Source organism: Anopheles gambiae, chromosome 3, assembly GCF_943734735.2.
Source record: "Anopheles gambiae chromosome 3, idAnoGambNW_F1_1, whole genome shotgun sequence".
In the NCBI taxonomy this organism is placed as follows: Eukaryota; Metazoa; Arthropoda; class Insecta; order Diptera; family Culicidae; genus Anopheles; species Anopheles gambiae.
The window spans coordinates 360,235-378,688 of NC_064602.1; the positions used below are offsets into that span (position 1 = coordinate 360,235).

Genomic DNA, 18,454 nt, shown 5'->3' on the forward strand with positions numbered 1-18,454 from the left:
GTCCGTATCAAAGCCACCCTCCCTCAATCGGGGGAAAACTTTATTCGCTGGCTTAGCGAAAGTCGAGCGACAGCGAAACGGGAAAGTTCAGCGAGCACATGGGCAATGTGATCGACCGATACTAATCAGAGACTGTGAGACGGGATGGGACGATGCATCGTTCCACGAACGCCGAACGTAAAGTCAGAACTTGTTGAGGGCACCCGCGTGAGTACCGAGTTTCCCAATTCTGCCACCAGCTTCGGACATCAGCCAGAACTGACGCCGACTAATCCAATTGGACATTGGCCGGGAGTACATTACGGTGCTGGTGGCATAAAAATTGGCTTCCCCTTCGTTAAGGGGGATCGCGTTCGGAGGGTCTGGCGGAGTAGCTACCGGTTCATGTTTAGCCCACGTCAGCAGTTTCGAGTGCGATCTGGTAGGCTTTCCGAGCGTGTATGCGGGATCCCCTTCCCCCACTCTCCTACACCAAAACTAGGCCACTGGTGACTGCGGACATGACGTGCGCTTTCGATAGCCAGCACAGTAACTGTCCATCTGTCGCCTTTCCAGTAGCGGCTGCCATCGTCTTCGGTTTCCGGTTTCGGCAGATCTGCCCCTGTTGTTCCGCGTTTACCGTTGTCAGCTTGAACGCTTGACTTCAGTCGAGCGAAACGTCCCTTCTAGAATATCGATGCTGCTACTGCTGTGTCGCCACTAGCATGTGCTTCCGAAAAAAAGGGGATTACACATTTGGGCTTTTTTCGGCTTCCTTGTTCTACTTCTTCTTCTTCGTCTCACTGTTTTGGTGATGATTTTCCTGTGCGGTTGTAAACCCTCCCGAAAATCACACCGCAGACACAACGCAAAACGAGAACAATACGATTCACCATTGCTGCCCGAGCGCTGTCGAAATGAAATGCGAAATATTGCCCAGTGAGGCGGAAACCGTCAAACAGTGATTTATTTCGACGACCACGTCTGTGCGGCGCTACGGTATTCACGGAACGTGTGACGCTGTTTGGCCCATATTTTGCTGCTTACTGCCGAAGTGTTTGTTGACCATCGTTATGAATTGTAAGTGTCGATCTCAGGATGGGAATGGTTTCCTTTATCTCTCTCTCTCTCTCTCTCTCTCTCTCTCTCTCTTTCTTCCTCTTTCTCTCTCTCTCTCTCTCTCTCTCTCTCTCGCCTCATTTCTTTTCTTCCGTTACACGCCCCGGGGGAGATGACGATGTGGTTTCGCCCAAGCAATTTTATGAAATTGGCCAACACGGAAAAGCCTGCGGATGGAGACCAACGCCAGAAGTGCCGGAAACTTCCTTCGAGCACATCTCTGTGGTTGTGTTTGGTGCAGTTGTGCATACTTGCACGATAATTGATTCGCTGTTGCATGAAATTTTCCTTTATTTTCAATTCTTATCACAAATATATATTTAAATAATACGTCTTATTAACACATACTGATATTTTAGAAATGTTTCTGTTTAATTATGCTTTCCAAATACAGTCATTCAGTGTTTTTTTAAATATACCCATAACCTCTGCTATGGGGAACAACAAAAAAGAGAATAAGGATAATAATTTCCATGCCGTGGCGGTTTATTCATAATCTTCTATCTGATTAAAAAATCCGATGCTGCATTTGAAATTCGTTGAATTGTGTCATGGTATGAATATTTTGATTTGAATGCTCCTATGATCTTTTCTTTCATAGAGCATGAATAGCAAAAAAAAGGTAAATGGTTCTTTCCTAAAAACGGAAAGAACAAAAAAGAATTTACAGTAAGAACGAGAACGAGTGCTGGGAATAATAATTTTCAAAATCAACGGAAACCAAGATGGAGACGCCAGGTACATTGAACTAATGTTGTTTCATAAAAATATATACCTTTGCCTTTACGAAAAAAGGAAGAAAACGTAACAAACAGCGAGTTCTTTTAATCAACATCCATCAAGCCCCATTACATGTCTATTCCTGAAAGCTTCACTCGCTACACAGCACGTGCTACAGCAGCACTTTTGCTAACAAACCATCATCGTCAGCTGACGCTCACTCATTCATGTTTAGTACAACTATTCCACAAAACACTGCCTCGTGTCTCTCGTGAGTGTTTATGCGTGAAGCCCCAGCTACCACCATCACGAAACTGTCAGCTGATTTTTAAAGGTACGCACTCACACACTTTTAGTACAACACCGACACTCACCGTGGTCGTGGAAAATGCGCGGGACCTACCGTGAGTGCCTATTGAGCACCCAGTGTAGTAGGAATCGGTACCTAAACGATTTGATCCTAGCGCAGAGTACCGTCAGTGCGAATCGAGCGGTTTCTGTCGATGTTTGCAAAATCGGTCTCCGTACGCAGCGTATTCCTTCAAGCAAGCGGCACAGTAACGAGCGGTTGTTTTTTTTCGGTTTGGCTTAAAGCGCTGGAAGGTGAAAGTGGCGAGCTGCTACGGGTCCGGCTTAACGATTGTGCTCGGCGCGAAGGTTGTTTACCGGAAACGGTGGTGCTGGCATTGATGTTGGATTACTGTCTTGTCAAATCGTTGTTAAAGTGGATCAAACATCAGTTCGATATCTGTGGTAAAAAGGTTTAAGGGAATACATTAAGGTTGCTAGTTCATCAATTATCAGCAGCGTCTAGTCGCGGATTGCTGATGAGCTGCATGAAATTATCGATGGAATAAACAACAACAATTGAGGCAGTGTTGTAAAGCAGTTCGTGGAATATATTACGCGGATTGTTTTACCTATGAATAACAGTGTTGGTGAGGTGAGATCAGGTCAATTCATTTACTTCATGAAAAAAGCTATAAATTCACACCTATTCTTATAAATACATAAAAGCGTACTCCAGTGTTGTGCTTATGTGAAAAGTTGATAATTGTACCAAGTGATCATATTGTGTTGAAGTTTTACAATCGCATTGAACAACAGGATTGATATATGAATGATAAATTTTGAATCGTCCGCATTTGACAATCTATCTGTACAGAATGCGTTACGTTTGCACTAGTAATTTCTCGACTCCGTGTTGTATTTTACAACTGATAAAAATCATGCAAGATTTTCAGTGCTAAAACAAAGTTTCAAAGACGGAAAACATATTGGATAACACATTGCAAGTAAGTAGCGCTAACTAACAATCCCATAAAACCATTTTAAAACCAATTTCCGTCAAATCCACTAAGTAGGACACTAAAGTCTAACAGCGTTATTTGTTATTGATGTGCAACTTTTATTTCTTTTCGATTAGCATATTTTCGATGAAATTTTCCCTCCCGTCCCTGTAAGCATCCATCCGAAACATTCGGTGGGATAACGGAAACTACAAGTTCGCTGAAAGAGCAAATTGATTATGTTATGTTAATGCGGGCACGTACTCTATAAGAGTTTCTATTGATGTTTCTTCCCAGCCGAAGGACAATTCCAAGGTGGAGCGTGTAGATGTGTATGTTTGTCAGTGAGTGTGTGTGTGTGAGCCTGTTTGAACTACTATTCGTTTGCAGCAACAGCAGCGGCAGGCGTGTCCTATGCGACAGATAAAGGTGCCACTCGTGGGCGTTATGATTGGATACAAATGATTTTCAACAAGGCGAATGAAGCTATGGAAATTATGAGGAATCAAATTAGCATAAATTATCGAACGATAAACCGTAACCGTATATGGTTTGTAATATTTTGGGATAATCCACTGCATGCTTGTTTATGGTATAGTATGCTGAAACAACTGGCTTTTTACATTGAACAAACAACTCCTTTAATGTTTGTCGTTTCTCTTGATTGTTTCTATTTCTCTATTAAAGATTCAATATAAGATTAAACATTAAATCACTTTAAAGAAATCAGATCCCTCTGCGCGTAACCGATATGTTCGATCGATGCCTTAAGCACAACACTGCCCATCCACATGTCTATCACATACCACTTAAACGAGCTTCACATCTGTTTGTGTTCGGATACACTTTCTCGGTGCGTTTTCCATGAATGGATTATACTGCCTTTTTCTCTTGCTGTGTGTATGGTAGCTCTTTCCCGCTCGAATTACGGATATTGTGTGAGCACCAGCTGCCTGTCTGTCTTACCCATCCGACAGCACGAATAAAATGTGCCATGTCTACCCAGCAGGCGCCGTCGACACTACGCTGATGCTGGCTAGAGGGTAGTGCAAAAAACCCGGCGAAACAGACGCCCAAAAAGCATCAAACCGGCCCAGTACGTTGCAGTCATATGCAAATGCGGACGACTAAAACCATGTACTAGTGGAAACCCGACGCACAGCAGCGTAGTCGTTACGACCGCACGGCTGGTCGAGGATTCGGTCCCGGTTCTCGAATTACCGCGCCAGGTATGACAGTTGTTGCCTGCTCCACGTGAGAGTGTTGTTTAATCATTCCGCTTGCATGTGCTAATCTTTAATTCATCGTAAGTGAAGTGGGCTCGAAAAATACAATTTTTTTTTTCAGTACATGTGTCTTGCGCAAAATCATTTGCATCAAAGAGTTCATGCTTTTTATTCGTGCTTTATTTAAACACCATCAGCAAGCATTCATTGAAAACACTGTCAAAATGGGAAATTAATAACTGCCGTCATCTCTTAAGCTGCAGCTGTGATCAAAGTTGATGCGAAGATTAGCGCCTCAGAGCTTAAAGATTAACTCTCATTTCAGTCCTATTCCGCAGAATCGATGGCATTAATTTATCAATTCATTGGTGGTGTTTTAATCTGGCACTGATTGGAAGCACAAGGGAAAGAAACAGATATCCCTTCCCACCAGAAGTAAACTTCTCGCCCCAAACTAAAAGGGGCAGATTGCGAAGGTTTTCCTTCGTTAATCACAGTTTTAAATCTTTGCCATCTACCAATAAAAAAGCGGAACTTCAACAATCGAAAGTTTGGAGGAAACGGCGAACCACCGCAGGACAAACGAATGCGCCAAGTCCCACGTGCGCTGATTCGGGAGTGATAAAATCAACAACTTATTTGGAGTATTGCTTTCCAACCGTCACTGGGAGTTTGCTCCTGTGTTTTTGTATGTGTGTCAGTGTTGTTTTGGCAATGATAACGGTTTTTGGAAAGTTTCTTGCCCAGAAAACACAATCCAACACACCCTTTCCCCCCAAAACACCTCAGAGCAAGTCGGGTGTGTGTGTGTGTGATGTGTTCGTACGCCTTGCCGCTTCAGTGTTGGAGAAAGTTTACTATAAAAAGTACTAATTTAGAGCTGGGCGCATATCGTTGGTGTCGTCATAAGGTGCGAATGGTGCTGTCTCATGGAAGGGAAAGAAAGCAGGCGCAAAGGTCAGCTTAGAAATTCGGTCTGTTTGGAATCCATAATGTATAAAAAACAGAATAGAAAACCGATCCCTTTGCCCTGGAGCCAGCTTTCCCAATGTTTATTCGAATTTTTTTGAATGTTTCGCCTGTTCGAGGCTTGTTTAGACTGTTGTGTTACTAAGTCGCAGTGCCAAAGGTTGCACATCGTGGGCAAAGTTGGGCGCAAAAACAAAGCCATTGAAAATAGCGACATATTGCCCTTGGCGATACTGTGCCCGTTTTGTTTGTGTTCGTTTTATTTCCCTTTTCCTGTGCATTATGATAATGGTCAAAAGTTGTCTAATTATATGAACGACGATCTACACTTAGCCAAGCATGGCTGAGTGATCAAGAAGTGTATCCTAGCAACCAATAATCCCTTTCCACAAACTTTCGCATCGACCGACGACCCACAAGTCCACGAGGAATGAAAGCAAAGATCTTTCCAAACAAAACGAAAGGCGAGCATGTTTTCGAGACGAACGGCAAGAGTCAAAACAAGGTTGTATCTTAGGCTACCTATTTTTGCATGCTCTGATTAATTCAGTGCGGTAGAAAGTTTTGTTTCTTTGATTGCTTGTTGTGATGCAGAGATTCACACTGTTCTCATTTCTCTGGTTTATTTTTTTTCTTTCTCTGACAATCGAGGCCATTGTATTCGGAGAGCATGTTTCATCTCACCAGGTTGCAGGAGAGGAACTCTTGCTTTATAATTTATTCAAACGAATGTTTTTGTTCTGGTCTGGATGATTAATTCTGCATCGTGCTGCCAGCTGTCGAACCCGGTTTGATGTGCCCAAACAGCAAAACAACATGTTTACACTCACCTGTCGAGCCGAGGTGTCATTCATTTTAAATTATTTATAACACAGTAGCATTGTGCTATGAATCATTAACCAAACGATCATAATCCCAGCGCATCTTTCCTCCGCACTAATTGTACTCCCATCTAACCACTGCATGTGTGGTGTTTTTCTGTCTTTTTTCAAGAATTCCAGAGGATGTGCAGAGCTGTTACTGTGGTATGTTGCATCATCGGATCTTTCTACACGGTTGGATGCATATTGGACTCACTACTCGGTGATGGAATGCCGTACGCTACAATGAATAGTGAAACGTGTGTGAAGTTGTTAACATAATTTCAAATTAGTGGTCACATAAGCCTACCGAGCGATCGAGTGGTAATCTTCTCTGTTAGGTGGTATTAGTGATTTCCTGCGCCTGAGCTTCACTAGATGTTTGTGTACATGTGCGTGTGTTTGTGTGTGTGTGAAATAGTAAAATGAATATCCGTACAGTGCCCAATCGAAGATAAAAATGCAGGTTATCATCGTTGGTGGATTATTCGTACTGGCAAATCTACATTTCAACCATCACAACGCAATGGGTAAGTGTCACAAAGCTTCCGGATCAAACGTCAAAAGCTATTGTTATTGACTTTCTAAAACTTTCTGATTGCCTTATTGCCAATAGCTTCCAAACCATAAGCATTCCAATATTTATTTCCATCCCCCCAATTGTCATTATTCATCCCATTTTCGGTCTGTGATCAGCAAAACCCGCATTTGGCAGGGTAGAGCTGTTCGGTGTATTATCGACTGCCGATAGGATCTAAAATCCATTAGCCAGGCGACAATCGTCGTAAATAGGGATTCGATTGGATTTTGCCTAAAGCTGTCCTATTCAAATTAAAGATGATATCGCAACCAAATCGGAATAAATGTTAACGAAGCCCCAATAAGATGTAATTGAATGGTATTTGATGATTTGATGTGAGAAAAACAAAGGAGTTTGAAAAGCTTTGAAAAGATGTAGTCTTTGAAAGTTTTTGTCTTACATTCATGATGAACAAACTTAAAGTGGTAACCCTATCACAATATATCTCTAACGGTGGTTGTTAATAGAGTACACGGTTGTCTACACGATTAACTCAAGCATTATTGAAGATGATTTTGTCGGCAGTTCTACGTCTTCTGAACCATGAATCTGTGTCGACCAGCTGACGCATTGTCATATCCGCAATGTTAGTTCTCTCAATTCATATTATCGATATCGTGCGTGCATCATGCTTAATACCAAAATGAAACCTAAAAAACATAGGCCTAACATAAAAATTTCCTATCCCGAATGTACGACGACAGCTCATATTTTTTCATATTTTTCTTTCCGTCTTTGTTTTATTTCAAGCTCAGAGAAAGATTCCTCACCAGCCAAAATACTACAGACATAAATATAAACAAATGCATCAACCAACTCCTGCCCTGTGTTTACTTTGCATCGTAAATTTCATCCTCGGTCCCAGCGACTGTGCTGACGGAATTTCCGCTACCATCATGTCAGTAGCGAGTACTCTTCAGCAGCTCAAGTGTTATTTTAGCTCCTCGCTCGAAAGAGTCCGGGGCTTAAACGCGGCCCGGGCTGCCATGAGATGCCAAGAAGCAAGTGGCTCAAAGCTCAAAAGTACATCCTTCACCTTCAACTGAGGAGTGCATTTCATTCAAGCCCATCCATAGCCGAGCCGGGCAAGCTTAGTGGCGCAAAGCACCGTTGCTGCATCGTCTCGGGTGGTGCTGGTGTGTAGGGTGGTAATGGGTTTCGTCTGCTGCGTCGCATGCTGTCTTGCAACGCCCTTAACACGGAGGGGTCGGCTAAATGACAGTGTGCCGTTTGGATGGGAAGGTTGTGTGAATGGACGGGAGTTTTTCACCGACCCGGTACATCCTGCAGCAGGATTTATTGCATGAGAACCATCCGTCACGGGACATTAACATGGGGCCTCGTCTCAAGCATCGTCTGACGAGGATTTTGCATATTAGAGTAAGATCTTGCGAATGAGGTTGGGGGGTTTTACTTTTTGTTGAACCATAAACACACGCAGTGGCTCATAATGTTGGTGACACATGCTAGGAAGAGCGTCGTGTTTTTAGAGTAGACGAGGTAACAAAAACATTGCCTACAAAATTACCAGTACATTAGAGCAAAATTAAAAAAACAGGCTACCACCGTTTTAGTTTCGTTTGATTTGCCTACTAAAAACTCTTTCTTGTGATTTGAAGGGATGTTATTTCAATGACAAGAATGGGAAATGGGAAACCATCCTTCCATAGACATGCTCTTTGATACGCTTTTCATGGCTAGTTTGATCATCCAATCATCTAAAAGCAATCACTTACAGCAATATCTAATGAAGCGGTATAATGGTTTCTGAATAGGACATCCGCACGGGTAACTTGTTCTATGAATTATAAAAAAGGTTGTGAATACAGCTTCCTTTTATCCGATAGATCTTATAGATTGACAAGAAAGGAAACAAATATCTTACCATATAACTAGAACAAGACTAGATAGTTGTCAAAAACACAATTTGAAGCATTAAATGCCATTTTTCGTCATCATTCACAGATAGAAATAAACCATTATCAATGATTAGCAATGGTCGGTGCTTTTGTTCTAAATCTTCCGAGAGACTGCGACGCAATGGCTTGGAAAATTAATCAATTAATTGTATCAATCAATCTAATCTTGTTGTGCGCTGTCTTATATGCTTGCAGAAACAGTGGTTTACTCTGTCATCGTTTCAGATGTATATTAGCGGCTGGTTTGTGCCATTATTACTTACTTTTCATAATCATCAATCAATTAGATATCGTCAATCGAGCGTGAGATTAAGTCGAAACAGAAGTTTCATTAAAACTCTCGCTGTGGTTGTGAAATTATAATGAACGATGTCGAGGGCAATGATGTGATGTGTTCCGCGTTTGGTACTGGAGATTCGTTAGAGCAAAGTTAATGTAGATTAAAAATATTGTTTCCTTCATTCTGTTTCCGATGATTACCCAACATACATTTAATCAGATTGAAACTTGTTTCCTGTACACACGCCACAGACGATTGGCTGAAGAAAAAATCATATGCAATAAAACACACTGCCCAATCATGTAAAGAAATAGGAGAAGTGCCCATAATTCCACTCAATGAAAAGCAGACGGGAATGTCGGGAAATGAGCCTCAGCTCGTCTAGCGCTAAAGTAACTGGTTTTAGCGCGCCAGTGCGCTTCCATTTCATGTTTGCCTATTAAGTGGTTTATGACCAAGCGAATACAAGCAAATAAAATTTCACTGCACGAACATAACTTACAGATTCTGCGGAACACAATCATTTTCCTTTAGTTTAATTCAACTAAATAAATGTGCTTTTAGGTAACAAACTAATTTCAATGCTTCGCTCGCTGATCACGGATATGTGATATTTGAACTTTGTCCCATTTGAAGTACGTTTAATTAGCGGTTTGAATGACTTTTTCAGAGTTCATCTAATAACAACACAGCTTCTTGACAAAGTTCAACCACATCATACACACACACACGAACATTCTTACTTCTACTCATCCTATCCTATGTTGAGCAAAGTTTCACAAACCATCAAGCATTCACTCCTAATCCCGCTGCAGTGGACATTTATCTGGTCGAGAGAGATGCTCTAGGCACTTACCATCGCTTTAAAAGCGTTCTTCTCCTTGGATATGGGGAAATTTGAGAAGGAAGGTGGGGGGAGTTTTCAGGCATGAGAAACTTTTACCGCACCGCACCCCAAAATCACACAAGCACTAGAGGTAGAGGGTCTAATTTGGACCCGTAGCTAGGCACAAAACATGATAAAATAAATTGCTCCCCAGATCGATAGCTCCCCGGCGATGGTGGCACCGTTGGCAGTATGCCAGGGGTTGGCGGTAACGGCAGGGGCAAGGATAATTAAATTTCCAGTACGCAACCAGCCTGCAGCGAGCCCTGAGCATAGTTTGGTTGTGGCGTTATGCTTGTTTTGATCAAATATATTTGTGCGAGAGAGTACAACACAGAGAGCGGCGCTAGTTTGATTAATGTGATTGTAAAAGGACGCACTTCGTAATCACTTCGTTAGAAGCAAATTTACTATGAGCACGTGAAAATCGATGCTGTATCGTATTATGTATCGTTTAAATGTCGTACATAGGATACATTTTCCTGATAAAATATAAATTGAAAATAGTACAAGTATATGACTTCCGGCTTACTCGACTCGTCAATGACGCATTACCCAAATTCCATGTTTATTAAATCCAATTTCTTTGAAGTATTCCACGCCTTCTAACGGCACTGGCACACCTTAATCAGCACGTGTTGTCTCAAGCTGCGTGTCATGTTGAGATGTCAATTACAAAACACCAATTTTTCAACCCATCTAAAGGACGAGATAGAATGATAAGGTTTGTTTTGTTTTGCGTACAGGTACGGTTCATATCACATCCAGGAAGCGTATTCAAAACACCGTATAATAGAATGTGAATTTTGAAATTGCTCGTAGCAGCGGCCTATTCTACTTGTCATTCGCAGAAAAAGTTATTGTGACACGCAAACACACACACACAGAGTTGCACGCCCCTGTAATCCAATTTCTCATCTCCTCCAAAATCCTAACGAGTTCCTCTTTGAAAACACTCTCGGGAGGGGAATTCGTCTACCTTTTTTACGCGTGCTATTGAATTCAACAGGATTGCTTTTTTAGCTCTGCTGCTCGTTTTCACCATGCTGTTTTTCTTCTCTTCATTTTCTCTCTTCCCCACTCACAGGTGTAGCTAATCATCTGCCAGCACCGCAGGAAAACAGAATCATCAAAAAATTCTCACCCCATCCCTACTTTGACTTCGATGTGCCTCGGAACATTACAACCCGCGTCGGTCAGACCGCTTTCATCAACTGCCGGGTCGAGCAAATGGGTGACAAATCGGTGAGTATGGCGGCTGTTTGCCTTGCTTGCTTTGTTGCCTTCGAAAGGTGTCGCTGATGTTCTGCGGTGGAAGAGCACATGTCGAATTGGCGTTTTGTGAAAGTAATTTCACTTTCCAGCCATCGGCAGGCTGTTTGTATATAGAAATATAACGATAATGACTCAATCATAAAAACGATTCTAATTGACGTGTCTTTCAACTACACCATTCACACATGTTCAAGATGTATTTTCATAATTTCTGGCTAAATACACACACAATTTCAACAAAATGATATACAAGGACTATGTGCATCATGTAAATTTAAAGTGATTTTCCAAATCAAATGCAAATGAGCGTTTCTCGCTTCTCCACATCCACCATTTCACCACTGTGGCGGATAATTAATGACGTACATCAAGCACATAACTTCGCTACGCAAAGTCATTTATGACTACGAATTTACATCGCGACATTCTTGGAAAAATTATCTTTCGATCTCCCTGAACCAAACCAAACATTTCTCAATATCTCCCTAAAGACAGCAAATTGGTGGCAGCACGGAGGAAAAGAGAGAAATTTATCAACTCTTATAAACACATCAATCATCAGTGGCACGTATTTATCTGTCAGGACGGTGTGTGATGATGTGTTCGGTGCCGCGAAAGCATGGAAACACTCACGCACCTCCCGGGGGAAGCTTTCAGATTGTATCGCTTTTCGGGTGTGGTGTGGAACACTTCTGAAATCCTCAAAACGTGCAAAAGACAGTGACACAACGCGACCAACAAGGTCTCCTTCGGTGCGTTGATTTGCATTTGCCTTGCTTTTATTCGTGCTTCTCTGTGTAAATAAAATTCAATGAACGGTTCGATAGCATGCCCCTCCATAACACGTTCCGACCGACAGACCGACCTCGACAATCGTCTTTCGATGGTGTTCTACTCACTTGTTTGGTGTGATCGTGTTTCGTGTTCGCTTTAAATTCTGTTTCAATTTGTTCTCATTTCTCTCTTCTCCACTCTGTTCTTGGTTTTCCATTTTGGGAATACGACCTCACACAATCAAACGAACGACCATTGAAATAACAAAACGACCCGAAACCTTCGACACCGTTTCCGCTTGCTGCTACCAACAGGTCTCCTGGATCCGGAAACGAGATCTACACATCCTGTCGGCGGGCACCGCAGTCTACACGTCGGATGAACGATTTCAGGTGAATTTTGAGTTGTGCAATCGATTCGTTCTTATTCTTTTGTTGTTTTGACTGGGAGCACGAGCTGATGAAGGAATATTTTATGATTTTCTTATTACGCTTTTACACAAATTGACACACAAGCTTTTTGTCAGAAGCAGTCTAGAAGACAATGTATTTAATGTAATAATTTAGCGAGAAATAAATACTAACTTGTGGGTAACTTCTCAAAAACCAACAACTAAATGTAGGCAAGCTTTTTTTTTTAAGAATAGGTTCCAAATTATCGGCCAAAACGTAGCAATGTCGTAGCAAATATATAGAAATCCTCACAATGAAGTAACGGACAAAGCATTCTGAAAGCCTTGTCCACGGTATAAATTCCATAGGAAAAGCTTTCCGAGAAAAAAAACCGATTGGTAACGTATTTTTATCAACTCCACGAAATGTTCCCCTTAATCCTCGGCATAGGTGATACGCTCAGATAAGGCAGAAAATTGGACACTACAAATAAAGTTCGCCCAGCAGCGAGACTCGGGCATATACGAGTGTCAGGTGAACACAGAACCAAAGATGTCAATGGCATTTCGACTGAACGTTGTAGGTAAGTAACATAGTATTACTTTTGAGCTTTCAATATGCAATTAGCTTCAATAATGATTTTTTATTTCCTTTCTCTCTCCACGCGCTCCACCAGAGGCTAAAGCGATTATCCTCGGACCAACGGACCTATACGTAAAGATGGGCAGTGTTGTGACGCTCACGTGCATAATTAGCCAGGGACCACATGATCTAGGGACAATATACTGGTACAGAGGTAAGTATGCGGACGCAGGTCACGTTCTATGGCGATCTAATTATTGCTCAATGTTGCATTCTCCATTCTATCGAAGGACAGTGAAAGCAATAACGTTTCACGCGCCCTATCATGCGTGATAATTAATTTCAATTTCAATTCTTCTTTTCACTCCGTCTCTCTCGATCTGACCTTTTTATCATCGTAGGGTCAAATCTCGTGCAGCCCATAGAGCTACACCCCAACGACCCTTCATTAGCATATCCACATCGAATATCAGTTGAGCTGAAGTGGACCGAGGCCCTCACGTCACGGTAAGTATGTCCTCGCCACCTGGCACTTGCTCCGCCTTCTCGATGGTGGCCTCAATAATATTACGTTTTCATGCATTGCATCTGTTATTCCCCACCATCAATCACCACGCTGTGATGGATGGTTCGGAAAATACCGTTCAAAAATAACTCACACTGATGAAACGCCTTTGAAACGACGGACATGTCTGCTCTTTTTTTGTTTTTGCTGCTTACAGGTTGAAAATACTCGATGCCAAACTGTCCGACTCGGGCAACTACACGTGTCTGCCGACGTCGGCAGAGGGTACGAGCGTGATGGTGCATGTGATAAACGGTAAGTTTCAATCAAAAGCTCCCGTTGCTCATATTTGCTTTCCCCAATTCCTACCGAGCGCGGCCCAACTGCCAAAAGTTTAACAACATTACACACGCTAAAAGGAGCTTGAATTGACTTCACCCAATTGAGCATATTATTTACTGTGCAAAGTTAAGGGTGAAAATTAATCCAACACGTTGGAATGGAAATGCTACTCATTGGTGTTTCTCTGTTACACTCGTCGATTGAAATTGATGCTCATGCCAGTTCTATCTGCTCGTCAGCAGACAGCCGAAGCTAATTGAGTGATGTTGTGTTTCGTCGAATTAAAAGCTTAATGCCGCATACATCACTGCAGTACACGATGTGTCGCGGCTTGTAATGCGTTAAATTGACTTTACTGGTTTATATTTGTGCATTTGCATAGCATATGCCGTGTTATGTGCCAAAATAGATCATTTTGTTAAAAAAACCGAAAATAGATTCTACGTGTTAAAGCGATGCAAAATAATTGCCAATTAGGTTTATTATGTCATGCCCATGCCACATCATCTTTAACGGTTCACATTTCTTAACAAACGTGAAACCTGACATTATTAATAGAAACAAACGGAATGCTGATGGCTTTCAACAGACAATGAGCAGTACAGTTTTTCATGCCTTTTTGTTAGAAACTGAATAATTTTGATGATCCATCTTTTGGGAGCTACAAAATGCACAGCTTTCTGCACCCGTACTCGACGCAGACCGTGAAATAATGGCGTTTTGTTCACGGCTGTTTCTTCACAAGCAGCACTCCGAGACACACATCGTTGAAAAGATGATAATATCTTTTGTAGTTAACAACAGCGAAGTGGAACGGTGAACTTGAGCGCCAGAGCAAGGATTTCTCGCTGGTTTTTTTTGCCTAATAAAAATGGTCGAGTGAGGTCGTCCTGTACGCCCGAGCATCAGGCTTCATTATGATGATGATACTGTTAAGAAGCCCCATGCCCATGCAATTTGCGCTCGGGCGGTGAACACCCAGGAAGCGAGGCAAATTCAGCAACCTACAAGTTGGCTTCTACAAGCAGTAGTTGCGAAACGCAGATAAAAAACATCCATAATTGTTATCTCCCAGTACCGTACGATCCTGCACATGAATGTGACGAGTGCGAAAGCGAGGCAACAGTGTATGGAGTCAATGCAAAGTTGAGCAGCTTAAGTAAGAACATATTTATGTAACGCCGGGCGTTCTTTAACGCGCAAAGAATGTCGTTGTTTTGCTGTGGGTGAGAATGCTGCTAGTAGATAGCAGTACCAACGCACTCACAACACTAAATGATTTTCGTTTCAAGGAATGACTTTTCCGAGGGATTTTGCAGAGATTTGGAGCAACAAAACGGCCGGGAGGGTAAAAATCCTTTACAACTGCAATCTGTGCCTGCCGGTTGCACTTAATGCACGTGCTGGGATTGAGCAAGGCAAGAGATTGGTACCGGTTCGTTGCACTGCAGCAGGACACAGATGCAACATTAATGCGAAAGAAGCGCGATACTCGACAACGTCGTTAAGGAGAGGGCATTTTCACCATGGCATATGCCAGCAAAACAACACCATTACAATAATAAGATGTGCTTCTGTGGAACTATACAAATGTAACAGGGCTCTCCGGAAGTGTACGCCTGAAGTTATGCAATTATAGGTGTTGAGAAATGGATTTAAAGGTAGGATGATTTTTATTATTTTCTATGGAAAAGCTATCTACTTTAGCTTGAGTAGTAGCTAGGAAAACATCTACATTTTAATCAAAACTAAACTTAACGTCTTTTGATCCCGCTGCAGCGATTGATTACATTTCAAACATTCTTTCTGCTTGTTGGGGATTTGCATCGATTTGTTTCGCAACAAAAAGCTCACCACCACTTTATTCCCGTACTGATTGATGAATGCCTTTTAAGCTCGTTGACAGTAGTGTAGCAACTAACGGTACGGTTGTGCTTGCTCCTGGAGGATATTGCCTTACCGCGGGACATTGCAACAAAAGCGTCTTATCTTTCCAGTTTGCGCAAGCGAAAATTTGCTTTCGATTATTCTCGATGCTCGCCACTCATCCATCTCGATTTGCTTTATCTTCCCGCTTTCTGCTTCCTTCTAGGAGAGCATCCTGCGGCGATGCAACGTGGCTGCGCTACGACCGCTGACAAAGATCAACACCGGAGTATGCAGCTGCTGATGACGATGCTGGCGCTGGTGCTGCTAACGTTCGGCTGGCATCGAACCGATCTCAACACCTGCCTGACAGCACCCGGTCGAGCGGTGGAGTGTTCAAGCCGGCGACCCAGCACAACCACCCTCGAGCGGACTGGGGCACAGCGAACGGTGATAACGGATAACGGTCCCACCGGCACATTAACGTCTTCCTGCTGTTCGTAATGTTCGCGAGGCAGGCCAACACAGTGGCAGACGACAGGACTTTGCAAATACTTTAACACACAGGTGCTACAAGATACTCTCGGGTGGAAGGTAGAACAGCTTGAAACCACAAACGCTGGTTAAAAGTTATCACTTTGCACTTGTACAATGTTTTACAAAAGCATCGCAGTTATGAAAGTGATGTTTTGTGTGTACGGGTGTAATGATGAGGGAGAAGAAGATGGATCGACGTTTAAAAGCCAGTAGTGAGAAATACGACACCGATTACAGAAATCAATTCCAAACCACAGTCACACCGAATGGAGTATACAAAGCAAAGGAAGCAAAGGACTCTTGACGCATTTTCCATAATGCAACGAGAAAACCGAAAAAAGGGCGACATTCTCGTTTTGTTGCAAGTGCAAAGTATTCCAAGTGCACCAATCGTAGATGCAAGAGAAGAACGCATAAAAACGAATAGTGTAAGATGAAGTGATGCGCTACCCGGATACCACTCCACTTCCTCCCTTTTTGTCTTACCGTAGAAAGAAAGGAAGAAAGAGAAAAAGAGGGAGAGAAAATCCCAAAGGATTTTGCACGAGCAAGAGTCACTCCCACGGTGTTCCGGTGCAATTCCGGTGCAAAAGCTAGTTATAACACGTCACAATCACCGAGATCCAACCGGATCCAATGTAGCAACGAACCGACGGAAGAACAAAAGCGAACCGATTTGACGTTGGAGTTTGATTGTTTTAAAGGGGTAGGACGAGTGACTGAAATAGTGGGAAGCAATAAGGTAAATAAAACGAGCTGGGCAAGTGCTGAAAAGCTTCAAAGAAGTTTTTACTCTACAGCAGTACGAGAAAAGCTCGACTTGAGCTGATTTTATGACATGGACAAAAACAGCAAAACGTTTTTTGTGAGGTGAATTATCCGTCGATTTGTTCATCTTCGTTGACACTTATGAGACCGTTAGATGGAATGGAAAGGTACGGAAATCATGTTTAGTAATCATCATTGCAGCGTTTGATCATTAGATTGTAGTTCATCTTTGACAACCAGAACATAATAAGCGTCGGACGAGGCGTCTTTAGAACGATTATAGTACTAAGAGGGATAAGTGTAGGTACTAGCAAACAAGGCGCCAAGCAGAGCGAAATCTGTATGTGGTGTTTGAAACAAAAACAGTTTGACAGAAAACGATACGAAACACATATTTTATTTCAAACCAACCGTCTGCACTTATAGTGGTAGAACATGAGTGACAAGTATTTAAGCGCAAGTGCATCAACACCCATACCGAGTTTGAAAGCCAAGTGGAGTCAAGAGTGAGAAGAGGAAAGCTCCCTTAACGCGTGTACATTTGAATCGTCATTAGAAATGATACCAGACTTTACGAAAAGGCATTTAGCACTCTTCCTTCCAACCACTCTCTTTTTCCATACCCTCGATTGTCATTACTGAACCCAAATCCAAATAGTAGAAGAATTTTTAAGACCTGCAGTTCGGTACAGGACCCCTCACCCATCACCTCATCCTTATATTTTCTTTCGGGGAGGAGGCAGCATAGCAGCATTAAAGCTATTTATTTGAGAAATAAACTTGAGATTATCTCAAACCAGACAAACATGAAACCACAAACCCAACGCGAGAGAAATGCTTTCCACTATGGCGGATTCTGTTGCGTTCTTTTTTTTTTTTGCTTCTATCCTACATCGCAGGTACGCTACTTGGTGAAAGAGACTGGCTTATCTACCACCCTTGATATCCTACGATATCAATCGTCGTCGTGCTGCTTTGGGTTCACTTTGTTTTTCGCATTCAGTCGTTTTTATTGCCACAAATTCATGTTGATTCGCTGTGATAAACTGATTTTCGTTCCATCCACGGTGTGTTGGTATGGGGGTTCTCGACATTTCTTCCAGTCAAACGATGACCTTTCGACGATAGAGGAATTAAGGATGATGCTTTATGTGCTTCAGGTGTTTTCAGGTGCGATAAGCTGGCAAACGCGAACAGAAAAACGATGTCTGCCAGCGAGGATTTGCATTGGTTTCAATTTTCAAAAAGATCTGTGAAAGAATCTTTGTCCTTGGCCTTTTATTTATTTGTTTTTATTTTTTTGTGAGGAACTCGACACCGGTTTTCATCAAGAGAGGTATCATCTCCAATAGCAAGAAAGGTAAGAACGGTACAAGTAGATTTGAAAAGGAATATTCTGTTTCGAATATTTAGTTCTTTCCGTATATTTGAATATCAATTAAAACTCTTATGATAAAACATTTTATTCAGAGTTTAAGTGTACTCAACTCATTTAAAGCGCCTATCCCTCTTACATTCTCTTGCCGCTCTTGTTTTGTTCGTCTGCTTTTGGCTGATAGTGCCACTAACAATGTAGACTGCATTCA

At 42.2% G+C, this 18,454-nt stretch overlaps 1 protein-coding gene across 5 annotated transcripts in view; it reads left to right on the forward strand.

Annotated features, from left to right (window-relative positions):
- The window catches only part of LOC1278206 (zwei Ig domain protein zig-8), a 63,163-nt gene extending 45,476 nt beyond the window's left edge, over window positions 1-17,687 (forward strand). The window contains exons 1-10 of one of the 5 annotated variants that reach the window (XM_061653261.1): window positions 1,686-3,113; window positions 4,114-4,336; window positions 6,296-6,692; window positions 10,915-11,072; window positions 12,191-12,268; window positions 12,719-12,851; window positions 12,945-13,064; window positions 13,252-13,357; window positions 13,573-13,670; window positions 15,790-17,687. In XM_061653261.1, the coding sequence (XP_061509245.1) occupies window positions 6,623-6,692; window positions 10,915-11,072; window positions 12,191-12,268; window positions 12,719-12,851; window positions 12,945-13,064; window positions 13,252-13,357; window positions 13,573-13,670; window positions 15,790-16,067 (1,041 nt within the window). In that variant the 5' untranslated portion in view covers window positions 1,686-3,113; window positions 4,114-4,336; window positions 6,296-6,622 and the 3' untranslated portion in view covers window positions 16,068-17,687. Of the gene's footprint in view, window positions 1-1,685; window positions 3,114-4,113; window positions 4,337-6,295; window positions 6,693-10,532; window positions 10,552-10,914; window positions 11,073-12,190; window positions 12,269-12,718; window positions 12,852-12,944; window positions 13,065-13,251; window positions 13,358-13,572; window positions 13,671-15,789 lie in introns of those variants that run through there. The other 4 variants (XM_061653262.1, XM_061653259.1, XM_061653263.1 and 1 more) reach the window with 4 other exon arrangements.
- The last annotated feature ends 767 nt before the right edge of the window (window positions 17,688-18,454 follow it).